Source organism: Rhea pennata, chromosome 11 (genome assembly GCF_028389875.1).
Source record: "Rhea pennata isolate bPtePen1 chromosome 11, bPtePen1.pri, whole genome shotgun sequence".
NCBI lineage: Eukaryota > Metazoa > Chordata > Aves > Rheiformes > Rheidae > Rhea > Rhea pennata.
Window position 1 is genome coordinate 23,179,223 of NC_084673.1, and position 19,989 is coordinate 23,199,211.

At 46.6% G+C, this 19,989-nt stretch overlaps 1 protein-coding gene across 7 annotated transcripts in view; it reads left to right on the top strand.

The window, feature by feature from the left end:
- The first annotated feature begins 356 nt into the window (after positions 1–356).
- Positions 357–19,989, top strand: part of HDAC8 (histone deacetylase 8) — a 52,617-nt gene continuing 32,984 nt past the window's right edge. For all 7 annotated transcript variants that reach the window (XR_009959611.1, XR_009959612.1, XR_009959613.1 and 4 more), the window contains exons 1-7: positions 357–471; positions 1,074–1,126; positions 2,329–2,459; positions 4,086–4,227; positions 14,005–14,117; positions 15,203–15,280; positions 16,141–16,249. Coding sequence is in view for 4 of the 7 variants with exons in the window: in XM_062584958.1 (XP_062440942.1) it covers positions 391–471; positions 1,074–1,126; positions 2,329–2,459; positions 4,086–4,227; positions 14,005–14,117; positions 15,203–15,280; positions 16,141–16,249 (707 nt within the window). In the remaining 3 variants the exon portion in view is untranslated. The remainder of the gene's footprint in view (positions 472–1,073; positions 1,127–2,328; positions 2,460–4,085; positions 4,228–14,004; positions 14,118–15,202; positions 15,281–16,140; positions 16,250–19,989) is intronic.

A 19,989-nucleotide genomic window follows, 5' to 3' on the forward strand; every position in this document is an offset into this window, starting at 1 on the left:
GCAGCGTGCTGCTGCGTTGGGGCCGCGCCGGCAGCTCCCCGGGCACTCCAGGCCACGCCTGCGGCCTACGCGCCCCGGCATGCTCTGCGCCGGGAGGGGGGGAACGGAACTACCCGTCCCGGCATGCCCTGCGTTGGGATTGGGGGTGGAACTACCCGTCCCGGCATACCCTGGGCGAGAGGGACGGAACTATCTGTTTGGGGGCGCTGCGCGCATGTCAGAAGTACCCGTTCCGGCATGCCCTGCCCGGGGGAAAGAACTACCCGTCCCGGCATGCCCTGCCCGGGGAAAAGAACTACCCGTCCCGGCGTGCTCTGCGCGCGGGGCGGAACTACCCGTCCCGGCATGCCGCGGGGCGGGGCTCTCGGTGTCCCGTCACTCGCGGGCCTCATGGCGGCGCCCCCGCCGGTGTATGTGTACAGCGCCGAGTACGTGGCCCTCTGCGACTCCCTCTGCAAAGTGCCCAAGCGGGTCAGCGTCGCACCTGGGGGCCCGGGGTGTGTGTGTGTTGGGCAGGGGGCGGACTGCGGCCCGGGAGGCCTGCGGGCTCGGGGGGGGGGACCAGGGGAAGGGGCCTGGTAGGGCGCTGGCGCTCGGTGGGCCCCTGGGGACGGGGGTTGGGAGCGAGGTGGCCAGGGCCCGCGGGAAAGGTGCTGAGCCCCAGCGGGGACAGGGGCTGAGGGTGCTCTGGCGATGCTGCTGGCAGCTGGGACTGGCGAGGGTGTTGCTGGGGGGCAGAGGACTTTAGGGAAGGAGAGCTCGGCGCAGAGGGGCTGTGGGGTCGAGGTGCCCGCGGCCCTGGGGGGCGGAGTGCGCTCGCACACACGGGCTAGGATTGGGGGTGGCTGGAGTGTGGTTGTGTGCTGGTGTGTGGTGTTTCCTGCAGCGCTGGGGAGTTCCTCCCCAGAGCAAGGCCTCGTTGTGCTACATGTTGCACACACTCAGCGAGAGAGGCCCTGTCCCAGGATCCTTCGTGCAATCGCTGTGGCTTTACTTTGGTGCCAGTTTAGCTATGTAACTGTTCCTCTGTTGTCCTCTATGTTAGAGCTGCTCTTACCTTCTTGTTTTTTTAGGCCAGTATGGTACATTCATTGATTGAAGCATACTCGTTACTCGACCAGATGAAGTAAGTGGCTCCATTTTCTGTGAGGAGATTATCTTCTCTGCTAAGGTTTGGAAGATACCAAGTAATTACTAGTCTTATGCTGTCCCCGCTGGTGGCGTGGTTATAGAAGCATATGTATTTTGTATTTCTAGGATCTAAGAAGAGTCTGTTTGTTCTGCTAAGTGGACGAGATTATAGTAATCAAGGCAAATGTGGTATATGATTACCTTTCCTGGTCTGATGGGGTACCTGTGCTTTCTCAGTACAGCACTCTGCCCCCAGCTCCTCTCACAGCCCTGAGCAGAAGTGATGGCATAGGAACCATCCTTGTTGGTGTTGCTCTGAAACCACTGGACAGTGCTGAAATTGAGAGAGATCGTGTTGTTTTGCTGCATTGCAATTTGGAAGACTTTTGGCAAGCTCTTGAGGCTGTTCAAGAGAGATGACATTGAAATTGAAGTTTGAGATAGAAGAGTAAGAACTTCTTGTCTTCCAGTAGGCTCTTGAGATTAGGATTGGGAAGGGGAAAAAAAGGCCTAGCTTAGCTTCTGTTGCATAGTCTGTCATAACGTCCTAAAAAATCCCAGACTGCTGTTCAGTATGGCCAGACAGTTCCTATGGACTTTTTTTTGATTCTGGTTGTTTTGGCAGAGTCTCTTTGGGAAAAGGTTACACACAGAGTTACAGAGACAGACCTGGGGAGCAACATGTTGTCCTTGGAATGGGAAGAGACGGTCCCCGCCCCTGGGGCTGGCTGGAGCTGGTCACTTCTTGCATTCTTCCAGTAGCAGTGGAGCTGTACAGTGTGTGTGCTCCAAAAGGCTGGGGGCTGAAGAGGGCCTCAACATGCTGCGGGGTTTAAGCAGATGGATTGCAAAGCACCCAAGCCCAGCAAAGACGTGTGCAAGTTCCTAAGGACAGAAATTGTTTCCAGTTTGAGTACAGGCAGAGTTGAGAGCATAGGAGAGTCGCTCTTTGGATCTTGCCTCAGCAGATCAGCATCCTACAAGAGCACTGCACAGGGCCTTAAGGTTTTGATTCTGTAATTCTAAGTATAATCAAAATATTGTATCTGCTGATGAGCCTACTGTGGTAGGGGGAGTTGGTTTTTAATACTAACTACTGAAAAAAAGATTCCTAGTCTGAGGAGATTAAAATTGGGCATCCCCACAATACCCTGGTGCTTCCTGTACTGACTCTCTCCCTTCCCCCTCTCTGGCTAGGATAGTCAAGCCAAAAGTGGCTTCCATGGAGGAGATGGCAAGTTTCCACACAGACGCTTACCTGCAGCACCTGCAGAAGGTCAGTGAGGAGGGAGACGATGACCATCCGGAGTCTGTGGAGTATGGACTTGGTAAGGAGCCTTTGGGGATGGAGGAATGGAAGGTGCTCAGTTCATTTCCAGCCTGAAGCTTTGTGTGTTGGCCGGAGAGAGCAAGCTTCTCTTCAATGTTTCTTGATTCAGTTTAGTGCCTTTTTGCTTCAAGAACTGTTTGCTGTTTTCTTTCAGTGTGCATTAATTGCCTGAGCAAGGTGCTTTATCACTTCCTACTGACTAAAATCACTCCTCCTGAGCCTGCAGAACCAGCGCAGCTCTCTGGACAGCCAGCTGAATTCTGTTTTGCCTCATGTATCTTCAGCAGGAGATCAGCTGAGTATTAGGTCCAAGGTCTTTTTTGCTGGAGCTGATGTGAGGCAGAGAGCGCACTCAAGCTGGCTGTTGGGTTATGTGGGTGAGATTGCAGGGTTGGTGTCTAGGAGAAGAATGTGGATTCACTCATGAGCTGAATACACTGAGAGAACGCAGGAGTTCTGAATAGGCAGATGAAAAGTTTGCATTTCATGGCTGAGTTGAATTTTGATTGCTATGTTTAAACAAGTTTGACATAGACTTTGTCTGGCTTTTCAGGAATATCTGCTCAAGAGCTATAAGCTTAAAACTGTAAGGACTTGGTTGTGTGCCGAGGAGGATCAGCCTGATCCAGGCCTGATACAGTGCTGCTAAGCCCCCTGCCTTCGAGTTGGCGTTTTCGGTGTGGCCAGTAGAGGGTACTGTCATCCTCACAGTGCTGCTTGGCGCAGCTCCGCAGTGCCCGGAGCTTCCAGGAGCCAGAGCCTTGTGCTGCTACCTGGGTGCTGCTTTGGGCATATTGAGTAGGACACAAGGTCCTAACATACTGCCCTTGGAAGATAGCTGAGGACTGGCTGCCTGAGCCTGCAAGGCTGCTGTAGCAGGGGACACTCATGCAAAACAGCCTGAGGCTGGCTTGTATGCACAGCCAGGAGCCAGAATGGCCTGGTGGCTTTGCCAGTGTCTCAAGCAGCGGATTCTTTCTGCCTAAGCTTGAGCAAAGTTTGAGCAATGTGGTAGTAGTTAAAGCAAATGAAGTATCTGTGGGTACTGCCTTTGTCTCCATCTGCCCTTTGAATTTTTGAAGCTGCGCTGTCTGTGCTCTGAGGAGGAGCAGCCCTGGGCTTCAGCTGAGCTGGGGAATGGTTCCAAAATGGCTGCTGTAAGGATGAGAGAAGATCGTATTCTATGGATTATCTAGGCTTGTCTTCCTTGTGGACACCTCTGTTTCTAGAGAAGTAAGGTACCTCACTCGCTGTGTCAGGGCTTTCCTGGTGGACTAGCCAAAGAACTGAGAGTGCTTTTGCGAGGTTAGTGTTGGGGACCAGGAGGACAAGCAGGCCAGGCTCACGTTTTAGATGTCAGCTCAAGACCCTTCCGTGAATGATTTGAATACAAGAAAGTGTTTTGATTTTTGACATATTTCTTTTTACTACTTACGGCACTTAGATCTGCTGTGTGTGTCCGAATGTGGTACCTGCCGTGAGGATCTTGCACCATGTTTTTTTCAGAGTGCTCAGAACAGAAAGTTAGAGCTATGCTTGAAGACCAATAGCTCAGAGCAAAGAGGATGTGCTTCTTCCAGAGGAAATGGACTGCCATGTCTGATGCTCCGGTTCTTGTCTGTAGGTTATGACTGTCCAGCTACAGAAGGGATCTTTGACTATGCAGCAGCTGTGGGAGGAGCCACCATCACTGCAGCCCAGTGTCTGCTGGACGGCAAGTGCAAGGTAGCAATTAACTGGCCTGGAGGGTGGCATCATGCAAAGAAGTAAGAAAACAATCTCTTCCCTTGTATTTTTTCATCTGGTGTCTGAACATAGCCTTCTAGCTCCCAGCTTCCCTGTGAACCCTTAGGGTGAGAAGATCCAGTAGTGGCTAGAAGAAAGAATAAAGTGTGAGAGTGGGCTAGGGAAAACAGCAGGTAGATAGTAAAGATCAGTGTGCAGGGCAGAGGCCTGAGAGCAGGCTGATTTCTGCCCAGTCCTGATCCTATCACGGGCTGCATCGTGGGTTTCAGGCAGTTGTGTTCAAAGTTTCTCGAGCCTTTCGTCCAGCGATACTTTCTTATTGCCTGGGGGCCCAGTGAGAATTGATTTTTGCAAAGCACATTGTGGTCCATAGAGGAGGGTTGTGGAAAAGCAAACGATTGTCATTGCCATTCTCTTCCAAGTTTGAAGCAATGTGGCAATACATTGTCCAAATTGTCTTTTGTGACTTTTTAGAATTTCTTAATAAGCAGAGGAGGGAAATAGTGCAGCACTGACCTCTGTTTTCTTCCATGCTCTGAGAGTGGCTGTTTGCTTGAACTCTACTGTCAATAGTAGTCCTCCAGAACAGTGGGAGAGGAAGTAGAAATTTTCTCTATGAGTACTGTGGTTCTTCAGTGCTAAAATCACTTGTTTCTGTGGCCCATGGAGTGTGTATTTTATTTTAACTTGAACGTCTCTGCCTTCCAAACCATGAGGCCTGTCTGCAAGTACAGATAAGAAAGTATCCTACTCTGTCCCCAAATAACAGAATTTTCCATGCCAGAGTGGACTGACTGCTCGTCTTTTCTATGCTATGTGCTAGTAACCTCCACTGGCTGCAGGCCTGCTGCTTTGTGGGCTCTGTGTTTGAAGGCGGATGTGGTTTCACCCTGTTTCCTTGAGGAACCCCAGCAGTTAGAGAGTCACAGACTTAACCTAGCTCCTTCTACATGAGTATGCAGGCTTCCCTTCTTGCAGCAGAAGCTTTTCTGACCTGGCAGAGAAACTCTGTGGAAATACAGTAATGCTGTACAAATAAATATAATAATGCTGAACAAATTCTAGCGAGTGGTCTCAATCTGTGGTGTTGCTCTCCTGGGAACCTGCTGCTTAAGCGTTTCTTCCACTGATTTATTTAATTGCCTCTAGGTCCCGTACAAAATCATTACACCCCTGACATCTTGTGGCACAGAGTCCTGTGGTGGCATTTAGCGTTATATTCCCCTTCATTTATTTTCGACCTGTCAGCTGCTAGCTTAATTTCATGCCTCCTACTTCTCATATGATGAGACAGAATACATAATTGCCCCCTATGTGCCTTCTCTGTACTGTTCGTGATTTTTCAGACCTTTGTGATATCCATCATGAATCATCTCTCTTCTAGGTTGAAGAGCCCTATGCCTTGTTCAGGAGTTGTTTGAAGCATGCTGTGAACTATTTTTATTCATACCAGTGTCCCCAGAGTTTGCATTTATTGGCAAAGCCTTTCAAAAGTCTGACTTGGCACAGACAGGACTCTGTGTTGTGCTGGGTGAGATTCCCTCTGATGAGATGGGCCAAGAACCTGTCGTGAACTGCTCTGTTCTCATTCCATGATGGCCATAGCCTCGAGTGGGGTGTATGAGGGATGTTGGTATTTGCCTTACTCTTGGCTGGACCATCACTTCAGCCCTAGCTTTGGGAAGTTTTAGGAGTTACGGATATTTATAGGCTCCGTTTCCTACTGATTTCTCAAGGGATGCAAACTTGCTATGCTTTTATTTCTTACCTAGTCAAGTTGTGTACAAAAGCCTGTTTGTAAAACAGGGTAATGCCAACATTACACGTTAGCTCATGCTGAGAAACTTTTAATACTTCCTTCTCACCCACAGCCAAGCGGTTTGTACTGTGCTTCTGTGCTCTCCTGGGCCGGTTGTGCCACCGTGCGCCTTCCTGGTGAAAGCAGGGAGGCTTGAGGCTGAGTATTTGTTATCCGCCCCGTCCCCCTCTCAGGATTGGGAACAAATGGTCTGTCCTTGCAGTGCCTTTTTGGTAGGAAATGTTGGCATAAGCCTGTGCTGCAGGTGTGGTTCATCCCTTCTGTGAGTTATGCTAGTGTTGTACAGTGAGGCTGCCAGCAGAAGGCAACTTTTACTCATTGCAGTTGTGAATAATATGAACATGGACTTAAATATAAGCACTTTGCTTGATGGCTCTTTCTCCATAACATTGTTCAGCCTACAGTGCAGTGTTGCAGGACAGCTGTCAATCACTTTTGCTAGTCGCCACTGCACAGGAGGAAGCATAGGTGTGCAGAAGCCAGTTGGGCCTCAGGGTAGGTTTCGGTGGGTGAACATGATGTGCTGCACAGAGATCTTGCTCTGTGGTGGCAAGTTTCTGCCCAGAGGAGCCCAGGATTAAACCTTGAGATTTGTGCAGGAATGATTTGTCCTGTGTCTGATGCTGCCTGAACTGTAAGTCACACCAAGCTGATTGCACAGGGAAAAGGTTAGGAAAGCCATTTGTCAGTTTTCAGTCTGTTTGCCTTATAAGGGTATTTTCTCACTTGCTGAAGTGACTTTTATAAACAGTGAGGAAGCCAAAAAATGGCTGATGTGCTTCAGAGAAGGACATCTAAAAGGACAGTCCTTAGGTCACACTGTTTATCAGGTGCATCATCAGAAATTAGATTTTTTTTTCACGTAGACTCCAATAAATTCTGGTTGTACCATTTTAGCTTTATTTTCAGGGCCATGCAGAGTATTTGGTGAGTAACTCCACTAGATTTGTGTGTAACCCTGTAGATGTGAGAAGATTGCCCTGTGAGATGTAGTCCAACTCAGCACTAGCAAGGCCTGGCTTGCCCTGTTCTGGCCTGTGAGTGGAGCTGAGTCTGAGAAGACAGCAGAGGTTAGCTGTGCTTGTCAGATTTTTCCATCATCAAAGTTAAAAGCTTGATTGTATTTTTTCTAATATTTCTGGGTTTTATGGTTTGAGAGCTTAGCTTTTGTGATAGGTATCATGAAATCATTTATAGTTTCTCCTATTCTCATAGTTTTTTCTGTCTTCTTAGATGATAGGCCTAACCTGGCAAGACACAGCAGTCTGAATTACTGCAGGTGTCGTCTTCAGCCAAGCCTTTCTATTCCACCATATCTGTTGTCTGTATTCATTAGCTTTTGATCTAATCAAAAGTGTCAAACCCTTTCAGTGTGGCTTATAACAGAAGTGGACTGTCTGCCTTTATCAAGAGCAGAGTGAGCTGGGGGGCATCTCCACACAGATGTAGATAAGGAGCTGTGAAATTCACAAGTTAAATGATTCCAAATTTCTTACGCTTCCCCCTTTTTAATAGCAGAAATAAAGTGGCTATAAAAAGATAGGAGCCCTCTTTAAAAGTCACTGAAGAGATCTTGCAAGATCCCCTTTTTGCACTGGGCTCTCAGGGTGTTGGGCAAACAGTTTGGAACAACGGTGATAAGGGAGGAAGCGGCAGAGAAGACACAAGTACAGCAATTTGCCTTCTCCGAAAGTAGAAGTAGGTTTTTCAGGGAAAAAAATAATTTGGCTGGGCTATTTTCAGGTTCCCAGTTGTAGTGTTAAACAGCTTCACACCTTGGTCTGATGCTTGTTCATAGAATCCTATTAGAATCGGTAAGGTTGGAAGGGACCTCTGGAGATCATCTAGTCCAACCCCCTTGCTCAAGCAGGGTCACCTAGGGCATGTTAGACAGGGTTGCATCCAGGCAGGCTTTGAATATCTCCACAGAAGGAGACTCCACAAGCTCTCTGGGCAGCCTATTCCAGTGCTCTGTCACTCTCACAGTGAAGACATTCCTCCTCACATTCAGGTGGAACTTCCTTGTTGTTATCCTCTTCTCCCTGAAGTCATGGCATTTGTTGGAAAGCAAAAAATCAACCTACTCTTTGAAGAGAGAGGCTTTGAGAAAGGGCACGTTACTCAAAAAGATCTGCCCAAGTGAGCTGCTTCTCACTTTGGGAGCAGGCGGAAAACATTCTCTAGAAGTTACTGGTGGGTTCTGTAGAGCCTTGCTGAGCTATGCCAGGGTAATGCCAGGCCATTTTTGTGCATCAGTACCCGGATTAAGTTCTGTGCAAAACCATCTATACACGTGGAGTGACTTGTCAGTGTGGTGGTGTTTAGGAAAAGATTCTTGAGTCTTAGGTCCCAGGGCTAATTTACAGGATCAAGCCTAAAATTAGCTATTTACTACAAGCACATTCTCCAAAATTCACTGAGAAACACTCCTTGGGTGTCTTACTCCTTTTTAAAGTTGTGTTCCCAAGTAGGACTGTATTCAGAGGAGATTTCTTTAGCCATTTTCATAATGTCTTGCTACTAGTGTAAGTGTTTCGTTAAAGCTTTTGAGCCGCCTCTGAGGTGCTTTGTGATTATAGCATGCTTCTATCTCCCCTTTACCATTCCACATCTGCTCCTGAGGCTGTGAGGTTTAATTTGTCCCTTAGGAAAGAGCGCTCAGATTCTGCAGTGGAAGATCCTGAAGAAGAGCAAAGAGTCACTGTCTCAAACTCAGCGTGAAGTTTCCTTGTCTCAGCCCGTCCTTATGTTGTCTGTTAGTAGCTCAGGTGGCCGTTTAGATATGTACAGGGCTCTAGAAAGTTTATAGGTTGAAGTTTCCAACTCTTCTGGTATGTATTATAGCATTTGAATGAGAATGGGAAAGTCCCAAGGCAGGGGCTGGGCAATTGGATGCCTGTTTCCAAGGAGCTAAGGTGATGAGTTCTTAAGAAATTTCGCTGGCTGTCAGTGGTCTGCAGTCTTAATTTCCACGAGTATCACTTAGAGTTTTTGTGGCTTGACACACTCCAAGAAATCTAGAGCATTTGGAAGGGGGGTTGGATCTCTGCTGAATTTTCATAAAACCTGTCTTCCAGGATCTTGGGTATTATGGGGCTATAGTTGCAGGTTAATCTTTTTATATATTCTTCTACCCCTGTGCACCCAAAAGAACAGCAGATGCAAACATTTCCAGTAAGAACCAGGGTAAAGAATAACAGAGGAAGCTGCTTCTGGTGCTATCCTTGGGGAGCCTGGCACTGTTCTGCTGATATCCTGGGCAGAATATATGGAGAAGGAAGTGCAGTGGCCCAGTGCAATCAAATAATGGAAAGAAAATGGAGGCTGGCTTAAAATAGAGCTTTAGTGCTGAAAAGTCCTTTTTCTGATCAGTTGCACCCAGCTCTTTCCTGGTTCCCCAGGTCCCTATCCTGCCAAAGCTCACAGTGTTGGGGGGGGAGGTGTTAAAGAAGAAGCACCTTCTCAACAGTCTCTTTTCCTATCCTGAGTTGTTTGACTTTGTTTGGAAGATATTGGAGTCCAGCTGCTGAAGAAATGCTGTTCTGGATGAGTTAGGCCCAAGATTTGAAGTCATTTTTAGTTTATGCATCAGGGCTTAGCTGTCAGGAGGTGTCTTCTCAGCTGTGGGCTCTGTAATCCTTGCTTCCAAAACAGCTCAGGCTCCCTTTACTCCCTGAGCAGCTATGAGCTCCAGTTCTCGATCTCCATGCTGCAACGAAGAACATGTAAAAACAGTGTTTGAATATGAAGTTTAACATGAGGCTGTACAGCCTGATTCAGTGATATTAAAGCACATCCCTGTTGTTGACAGGTTAAGTCTTGTGAAAACATCTAAGCTGGTGTGAATCTGACCCATTCCCAACTCAGAGAGATGGCTTATTGCAGGATATGATTAAGTACCTTGGCCAACCTGGTACTTACCTTGCCACAGCTGAGGTTTTAAGCCTTTCCACAGTTAGTTCTGCTCTGCAACAGCAGTGTGATGCTGATGTCTACGTTACGTACCGCTTTCTTAATTTCACCAATAGTGACCCCAGTCTAAGGAGCGGCTCCTCCTTTCCCTGCCTTCTTGGAGTTACCACCTTTGATTCCCCTTCTCCTCCTTTTGTTGTTGTGCATTAGCCAAGTCGTTTAGTTTGCTTTTGTAAACCAGCCATCCCTGAATGTTGTGACTGGTAGTCTCTGAACTCCTTTCCAATCTGTCCAACAATTTTTTGGACCACATCAGATGAAAAGTTCTACAAGTTGTTGCATTCAGAAGGACTGTAGGCATCTGGCACTGAGATGTGATGTCCTGTTCTCCATCCCTTTGCCATTTATATCTCAAATGTTGTATCAGTTTTCTCGTCTCAGTGGCACTCAACATCACTACTTTGCACTTTTCTCTTGCCATCAACTCTGTAGGAATATTTCCCACCTTTTTAAAAATACATTTTTTTATTTTTTATTTCAGGCAGAATTCAACTTTCCTGCCCTTGTTTCCTTTTCTATGTTTTGCAAGTTTCATGTTTGCAGTGTGTTTCAGTTCAGGCTTATTTTTAACTTCCATCAATTTTCTGTTACTTCCCTGCCTGGCCAATTAATAAAGCTAAGAGTAGCAGATCCTTGTCAGCAGTCTCTTTGCATCTTTCCCCCGCTTCCTTCCTGCCCATTAAGAAGTACAGTTATTGCCCCTTGGTTTCAAATTTTTGTTGGTTCTCAGGTGGCATCTCTGTCTAAATCTGTGCGAATTCTTAAACTACTGAGATACTGTATCTTACAGACTGGTTAAAATCTAATTGTTCCCAATGCAAAGGTCCCTCCATCCCCCCTTTTTAATAAAAATATCATGTTTGTCTGAATTTTCTAAAGGTTAAGTCTTAGCATTACTTAATGCTTCTGGCTCCAGTAGCCACTAGTCTCACAGTAATTCCCCTCTTCCTAGTGTTTGAATTCAAGTTGGCTGGATGGCTGTTCAGAGAGAGGTTCTTTCCTCTTTTTCTTTCAGCAATGGTATTACATTCATTCCTCAAGTTGCCAGGTTTGGTACCTCCTCGTTTCCCTCAAAGATCATCAGCAGTCTAGGAAACTCGCAGAAGTCTGCCAAACTGAAAATGCGTCTTTGTCTTGCGTTTGGCCCTGGCAATTTGAGACCCAGCAACAAGCAGCTTATTGACCAGGCTATAATCTTTCTGTGGGAGAGGTGAAAAGAGAGACGGTTTATCTAGCAGGTGCACGTTATCAGGAGGCATGCAGTTAGCTGAGTGCAATCGGGTGCACGGCTGCTAAAGGCAGTGAGCTGCTCTGCTGCTTTGAGAAAGAGTAAATGTCTTTCATCACTCAGTGCCTTTTTATAAATCGCTTCTCTTTCTGCAGCTTGAAGGTGAGCAGTTATGCATGTGGACTTATTCAAGACTCAGAGTTGGTACATTCATGCAAAATACATGTCCTTTCCTCAACAAAGAGGTGCTGTTGGTGGCAGGGAGAGCAGGCTTTATTACTTCCCAAGGTCATAAAGATGGAAATGACCTAAATGATGGAAATGGAGGCTGGCTTAAAATAGAGCTTTAGTGCTGAAAAGTCCTTTTTCTGATCAGTTGCACCCAGCTCTTCTGTCCTGGTTCCCCAGGTCCCTATCCTGCCAAAGCTCACAGTGTTGGGGGGGGGGGGAGGCCAACACTGGCCTCTTCTCCATCGAGCCTCTTCTCCCTTTTTACCACCTTGGGTTTTGGAAATTCCCACTTTATTAGCATGGCAGAGGCCAAGATGATGAGTTGATGCCTATTATTGGTCTGGCACTGCCCTCCCTGCTGGCAGTGATGCTCGAAGCTTGTCCCTGTCATGAACCGAGGAGCAGAAATTGCAAGTGCTAGCCCAAAGCTGCAGCTCTAAAACTGGGCAGCCTCTGTCCAGGCAGGTGTCCCAGTTTGTTTGGCCTTGAGTCTAAAAGAGGTCACATGTAACAGTGTGGAGAGAGTGCCACAGGGCCCCACAGTGCTTTGCTTAGGCGTGGGCAGGAACTTCTCAGCTTTCCTTTCCCCAAGCAAAAACCTCTGGAAACCTCACTCCAAAAGGATATGTGCAGTGCCTCCCTGCTGTGTTTTGCATGCCAAAACCAGATGTTTCCTGGATTGTTTTCTGGATGTTCTCCCTACTTTTTGCAAAGCTACATCTCTTTGGCTTGGTCTGCACTAACTTTGTCTCCTAGAAGCTTCTGCTCTTAGTCCTGGTTGCAGCAAGTGGTGGCTTAGATGAGAGATTCAGTTTACAGAGGTATCAATGGGAGTTAGATCCCTCAGTCTCTTGAGAGCAGGCCTAGAGTTTTGCCAGCCATTAGCATTTTAACCAATGTGTCAGCCAGCTGGGAGAGACCCTCCCAGGACTCGGAGTCTAGCAGCTGGGGCTTTGCCAGTGCTCCCACCTGCAGTGGACTTGCCTTGATCTATATCAAAGGATGAACTGGGCTCCAGGACAGGATGAACATGAACTTGAGCAGCTAACATGAACCTGAGGCAGGCCAGGGGCAGATGAAGCCGTTGGGAACGGCCTGTCTGCTCACTGTCTGTACTTAGGACATTGTTCCCTGCAGGGGACCAGGATGTGACCTTGCTTCCTTGAGGGATAGGGAGGAATATAGAGTGTAATTACACTTAAAGAAGATTTTTAGGATACTTGTTAACATCACCATTTTCAGCATCACTGTGGATGAACAGAGCCAGAGCGTTCCTGAAAATAATCCATGCTCAAAGAGATTTGCAGCAAGTGTCAGAAAGTGCGGTTGTGCTGCCCTGGGCTTGCTCCTCACTTTCTCCAACTGTTTCCTGGGCATGGGAGCATCAGGGAATTGTGCAGAGTACTGTAGCTGAAAGTCAAGAACCATTTCTAAGAGGCATTTCTTGGGCTGTGGAGCAGTTTGAGCCTGGGGGAGAGAAGCTTGGGCCCTCTTGTTACAAACTAAAAGGCTTAAATCATCTGTCTGAGGTTGGCCTAAGAATGCGTGTGGAGCTTGGCTTCGAGGCAACAGCTTGCAAAGCTGTGATGAGTGGGTGTCTTTTCCCTGTGTGCCTGAACCAAGTTTATGGTCTGATGGCATGTGATGACCAGGAACTTAACTTAGAAGTGAGTCCAGAGGAGGGATCAATAAATTTTCTTGTTCCTTTGGTGCCAGGAATATGACAGCTCCTCTGCAATGCAAATCAAGGATAACAGTTTCTGTATAACATTTAGTCCTCTGTTTAGCTGCTGAGGGCTCTCCTCTGGCTGAGCCCAAAATGGATATTGTGAAGGGCTTCACAGGGGGCTGTCGTGTGTTTTTATTTTCCTGGGAAGGAAGGAGAATGTTGTTTTGGGAGAGGCTTAAAATTCACACACTCTGGAAGGGAGGAACAGAGTATCACTGTTTCCTCCCACTGCCTAGAACCTGCTTCTCACTCACAAGAGCTTCCCAGTTGCTGTGACCCAGACAGAGCAGTGACGGGGTGGCTAGTGGGCTGGATGAGGATCCTGCAATTGCTTGTCCAGGTCTCAAAGAAAAATGATCAACTGGGAATCTACAGGGGTCTGTCCTCTTGCCACACTGGGACTGAGACAGAGAGGCGAGAAAAGTACAGTAGGCAGCAGATGCAGCTTCTTTTCCAGTGGCTCTGAATTGCTTTAAAATACTTCAGCTGCATAAAGCTGGAGTTTCATCTGTGCAACAGGGAAATGGGTAGAGATACCTTGCCGAGCCTCTTCTCAGCACAGTGGGCTGATGCTTTAGCCAACTGATGGTGAGCCCAGGCCTTAGAAGTGATCAGCACAAGCAGTCATGTTTTCTATGCTTCCCAGCCCTGATTTTTGCTGCTCTTTGCTCATCTCTTGATGGCTGCTGGTCCTTGGCTGGGTTGTGCATCCTTCTCTCTATCCCTGCAAGGAGGAGTCTTGCAAAGTGTGGGTGGGAAGGGTGAGATCAGCAGTGGTTGTGATGGTGATGTTCAGTCTCATGGACATTTTTTCACAGAGACGAAGCTTCTGGCTTCTGCTACCTGAACGATGCTGTCTTGGGAATCCTGCGGCTGCGCCAGAAGTTTGACCGCATCCTTTATATCGACTTGGATTTGCATCATGGGGATGGTAAGGTCTAGTGCAGGCTGCAAACAGCACAGCAGCACAGAAGATGAGGGAGGAGCTGCAGGGATAAAGGCCTGTTGGTGCAGTAGCGTTTATCTGCTGCAGCAGCACTGGCTTTATCTACTTTCAGTACAATCATATTCGCTCAAAATATTTTTGCCTTCTCCTGGTTTATAGATTTGCATCATGCCACTCATCGACTTGCTGTTGCTAAAGTACACTGCCCTCTCATGAGGTTCTTCTGGGTAGCAGTCTTGTGCTAAAGTGACAAACTGCATTAGTGATGTGTCCTAATCCCCTCTATCAGAGACTTTACAGCAAGAGGACCTCCCCAACCCCTTGTCTCCCATCCCAGAAGAACAGCCAGTGATGATGTTTAATTGTTTAATGTCACCAGTGCAGGATTGCAAGAGGGAAGCAGTCAGTAATAAATGCTGCTTTTAAAAGAAGGCTTGATGCTATAAAACTAAAGCCAGAGCGGGCCTTGCTGAAGCTGCTCTTTGCTTCAGGGACATTATTTCAACACCATTTAACATTTCCTGCTTTCCTAACTTTTATGGTGTGTTTCATTTTGCTCCATTTCCCCCCCACATTTGGTTTCTGTTAAGTTCTTCTATAATTTCTTTTCCTCTCCTTACACCACTATTTTAATATGTCTTTTCTGGGGGGAGCGTGTTGAATTGCAGCAGTGCTGAGAACGAGCAAAAGAGCCCAGTAGCTCTGGTTCTAATCAGAGCCAAGGCCTGACCAAGGCATCCGTCCTCGGCTCCCTCCCCCAGCCTTTCAGGCCAAGCAGTGCGGCCCAGTGCTGCTAACATGGGCACTGGCCTGAGGTATTGCTATCCATTCAGTAATGATTAGCGTGAGACCAGCCAAATTCATTTCATTTGTGACCTTTGCTGCATCTGGATGCAGGTTTCTGTTTATTAAGGATAGATTTACTGAGCCACATCTGTTTTTCTGTTTCATTAGTTCCGTTCCTGCTCCACTTGCTGGCCCTTGTTTGTTGAGCAGCTCATTTGCGTGTTTGGACTCTGCCACTTATGTGAAAGATCCGTGAAAGATTTTTCTCTTTCATCTTTTGATAGGTGTTGAAGATGCCTTTAGTTTCACCTCGAAAGTCATGACTGTTTCTCTGCACAAGTTTTCACCAGGATTTTTTCCAGGCAAGTTGAACTTGTAAGGTTTGTGTTAACTCAGTTTACACATTACTGACAAGGCCCCAGCAAAGGCAACTTTCATCCTCTCAGTTCAGCAAAGATTTCTCACTGCCTCCCTGACTAAGTGCCTCTCCTGTTGACCCAGGAGAAAGAAAGACAGGAAGAAACTGCATGTTTGGGCTAATCTCTGGCAGAGCTGCTGCTGGGTTGCCACCTTCTATTGAAAATATGTAGTGTCAAGTAGCTGAAGTGAGAGACTGGCACTGGTTTTACGTCGGTTTTCCCAGTGAACTGGGAGAGTATGTCTGCCCTGGGGTGCAGCAAGAGGCTACACTGACAAAGTGAGAGAAAAAGGTGTGTTCCCCCTTTTACCAAGCAGAGCTAAGAGTAAGTGACTTGTCCAAGGTGATCAGGCAGAGATAGGGCCTGAACGTTGAGTCCTGGTCTATCCCTTAACCATACTGCCATCTTTTGCTCTTAAAAAGATGATGGTCTCTGAACTCTCCCAGCTTGATGGTTCATACCCAGAAGTCCAAGAGTCCCTTCTGGGGTGCCTTCTACCTCCCCACAGGTGCCAGATCCATTTTCTATGGCAAACTTTTTGTGGCCGATGTAGTTTCTGCCATTAATCAGGAACTCCCTTGAAAGTGAGAGCCTGCAGGACTTGAAAGCTTAGTTACAGGATAGGGCAGACAGCTAGAACCAGGTGCATCAAAACCATTCTTTATTGGAGATGGTAAGCAGACTTCTCCACAGGCATGCCAGGCCCTGGTTATCTGTTTTCATGTGAGACACCCCAAACCTCTTTCTCTTGTTGCTGATCCTCTTTCCGTCTAAACTAACTGTTGGACGTTTGTGTTGTTCAGGCACTGGTGACGTGACAGATGTTGGCCTGGGGAAAGGTCGCTATTACAGCGTGAATGTGCCTATTCAAGATGGCATTCAGGATGAGAAATATTACCAGATCTGTGAAACGTAAGCCTTCTTGCTCTGATACAGTTTGTTTTCAAGGGATTTTTAGAGAACAGAGACTGCACAGAATTATTTATTTATTTACTGTTTTTAATTAAATTTTTTCCCGTAGATTAAGAATTGCCGTTTTCCCTGTTACAGTTTTTGATTACAGTGAACACAGGTTATCTTCAGACATCTCCAAGGTCTTGTCCAAATCCTTGGGCAAACTGAATATACAGAGGCCTTTGTCGTGGGTAGGAGGGTCTCTTTGCCATGGGCCAGCCTTGCATGTTTAAGGAGGGTTTGAAAAGGGAAATGTACTCTTCAGCTGGACTCTTGACTGAACAATTTTGTACTCTTAGCTGGACGCTTTTTCTTCAAATAAATGCTCTGAACCCCTAAACATCCATGAGACACTTGCTCGGGGCTGAGCTGCAAGTGTTTTCAAACCAGCTTTTGTCTACCCCAGAAGAATGAAAGGCTGAAGCTATTTCTGTTGGTAATAGAACTGTCTCCTAGCAGACCCCTCCATCACAAGGATGGGTGACATACCTTGCAAGCTGTTTTTTATGCTGAAGCTGAACTGCTAGGCTTGTTCTTTTCTAGGGGAGACTAACCTAAGTTCAGGGCTGCAGGACATGGTAGCACATCCATCTCTTAGCTCTAACACCTAAGAGTTAACACCATCAGAGTTTATAGCCTGGTAGGGCAGTCACACTTGTGGTCATGCCTCCTATCTTGTTGATTGCCACTGCTGGTGGTATGACAGCCCTCTTCCTGCTGGGGATTGTGTTTCCAAAAGGCAGGGCAGCTTTAGGGGCCAAACAGGGAATTAGGAGCCCAGTCAGGACTAGCCTGTTGCATACATTCCATTTGAAGGACATCAAAACCTACCACAGGTTTCAAGCTGCATATCAACAAAGCATCTAAAAAGAAATTCTGAGATCTCATGGGCAAACAGGGAGAGTTGTATTCTGGCCAGGAGATAGTCATATATACATGATCATGGATATCTCATCCAGCTGATGTCAGAGGATGATCACAGGCTCAAATTGCCCCTGCTTTCCAAAGCTGGATTGGAATTGGAGCTGGTGACCTCCTCTGACTGGATTTCTGTAGGTAGATTACACCCTATGCAGAGCATTTTCTCATATTCTTCTCCTCAGTGTCCCCTGCTGGTGAGAGAAGATGCGCAGCTTGTCAGGCCTTTCCTCTTTGTGGAGGTGCTGCCGCCTCAGGCATTCCCAGAACAAAAAGCCAGGCAAACATGCAAAACCATCGCATTTCCCTGTGTCTTGGGGACAACTGCTTCCCTTGTCTCTTTGAAGACTTACCCACTGCAGCACAATGATATAAATAAATAAAGAGGAAGTTTGCTCTTGGAGTCTTTGAGCATATGCACTTTGAACTTGCCTCTCCATAAATTACACTGCTTGCTTACGCAGTGTTTGATTGCTTTTGTTGGAGTAGATAAACTCCTATCCTGCTTGTGGGTGGTATGGTACATGGATAATTGCCTATTGTTTCTGGAAATTGAATGACTTGGACTCCAATTAAAATATGTTGTTAATAATAGCTGCTGTGTGGAAGAGGGGCAAAGTGTGACTTTCTCTTTTTTAGTAAGATTGACAGCACCAGTACTGGATGCTGAACTGCTGCAGTATGCAATAGTCGTAACTTGTGCAGAGAGGCATCCAAGGCATGTTTCCACTCATAGCCCTTTGGGAACCTAGCTGCTCACATAGCTGCTCCATCAAAAGAAAAGTTATGAAGGTCTGGCTAATCGTAAGAGCATCCAAAATAGTTTGCTCGTTTGATCACCTTCCAAAAATTCCCAAATTAATATATCAAATCAATTCTCATAATATGTAAGTACATTTACCTGGAATCTAAATATTAATCTTTTGAAGTCAAAAAAAAAGAAAGGTGCAGCATGTGAGAAGCATTATAAGTGCAGAAAACTAAATGAAGAAATAATCCATAGACATTGAAAGACATATGTATTCAAAAGACAAGCAGAAATCTAAGATATTTTAAATTGCTGTAGCACTTTATATTGCAAAGTCACACTTAATTAAACGAGAAAGAGATATTTAATCATCTCTTTCTCTTCTAATACTGTCCATAGTGTTTGAAAAAAAAAAATCTAAGTGGTTTTTGCTTGTGTTGTTGTAAATGATGCATGCCCACTGTGTTAACAGTGTGCATAGGTGTGGATGTAGTGGAGATTCTACATTAGCTAGGGCAGACTGATCTGTGTGACAAAAATCTGCTTATCTGGAAGTTGTCATGTCCAGCAGGCAGAGGCCAATTGTCTTGGTTCCTTTGGACTCTTTTCCTGAAGATGATCTGCCTTTCGTTGGGATACCTACTGACTGCCTGGTGGTAAGACCATGGAATGGGTATCTTGTCCTGTTGCCCACAGTGAGGCTGGTTGCTCTCAGAGGCACAATGTGGGACTAGTAGGGCCAGTTCCTCCTTATCTGATCTGATGTGCACACTGATGTCTGATGTCCTGTTCAGCACGCTTTTGATGAAGGGGAAAAGTATTACTTTCTTTTAAATTCTTTCAGGAGGTAAGCAAGGGCTTTCCACCTCGGTCAGTATATAGGCACCTAGAGTGTCCTAGTGGCAATGTGGATCTCTGTAGATCCAATTTCAGGCTCTTGAAAGATGGCAAGATGGCTGACTGACTTTCTTTTAGTGCCTCTTGTGAAACCTGTAGATGAGTCACAGACTGGAAATCCCAGGCTTTCTTTTTTTTCTTTTTTTCTTTTTTTTTTTTTTTTGAAGCATGTATTTCCCACCTGCAGAAATTAGGCTAGAATAAGGTAAGCTGCAGTACCCCTTTCACAGTACCACTAACTGCCTGTTACTATCTGTGACAGGTCAGAGGTGCCTACTGACTTGTCCTTCCACACATGTCAATGTTAGGGAGGATGTCAGCTGAGAGACAAGTAACCTCTTCCCAGCGGAGCGTCTGGTGCAATCAGTGGCAGGGAAAGTGGGGTCAGAGACTCAAGTGCAAGTAAAGCATATGAAATGCAGGGAAAAATGTGATTACTGTGTGCCGGTGTCATCTGTCTACTGGGGCTCTTTCACATGGTACAGATATATAAATGAAGCCTTCTGGGGAGAGACTGCTCGCTCTGGGGTGTAGGGTGCAGAAGGCTTAAACCTTGTGGCCTCCAAAATAGGTCTTGTATGTCTCAGAGGCAGTACTAGCCAACAGCGTTGTGAAAAGCTACCTTTCTCTTGTGCCCCTCCAGCTTGCTTTCCCCGCTAGCCTTTCACTGGCCAGGCCTGTTCTGTATTTCCTGTTCCCAGTTATCTTAAAGCACTGGAAACCTCTGAGTGCTGGTGGCAAGAGCAAAACCTGAGCCCTGTGAGTTGGTTGGTAGGCAGCCGGCAGCAATGTGCTGGGTGTGTTCCCTGGGATATGCATAAAATAGCAAAAAGAGGAAGCTGGAGACCATTCAGAGACTAAAAACAAAGTATATCAGTTTTTGAGGGAGTAATGTTGGGAACAGGCCAGAGCTATCCTTGCTGCTTCTATGAAGAATATTCAGGGAAAGATTCAGCATAGCTTCTTCGCTTATATCGTGGCATCCAAATGAATGCTTGGCCTATTTTAAATGCTGAGCATGCTAATTTTTCCAGTAATCTACCTTAGACCATGACCAGCAATAGCTGTGGACTGAGACCATTGGTGCCTATGGGATGGGAATGTAAATGCTGTAATTATATGGGATCAAATCTGG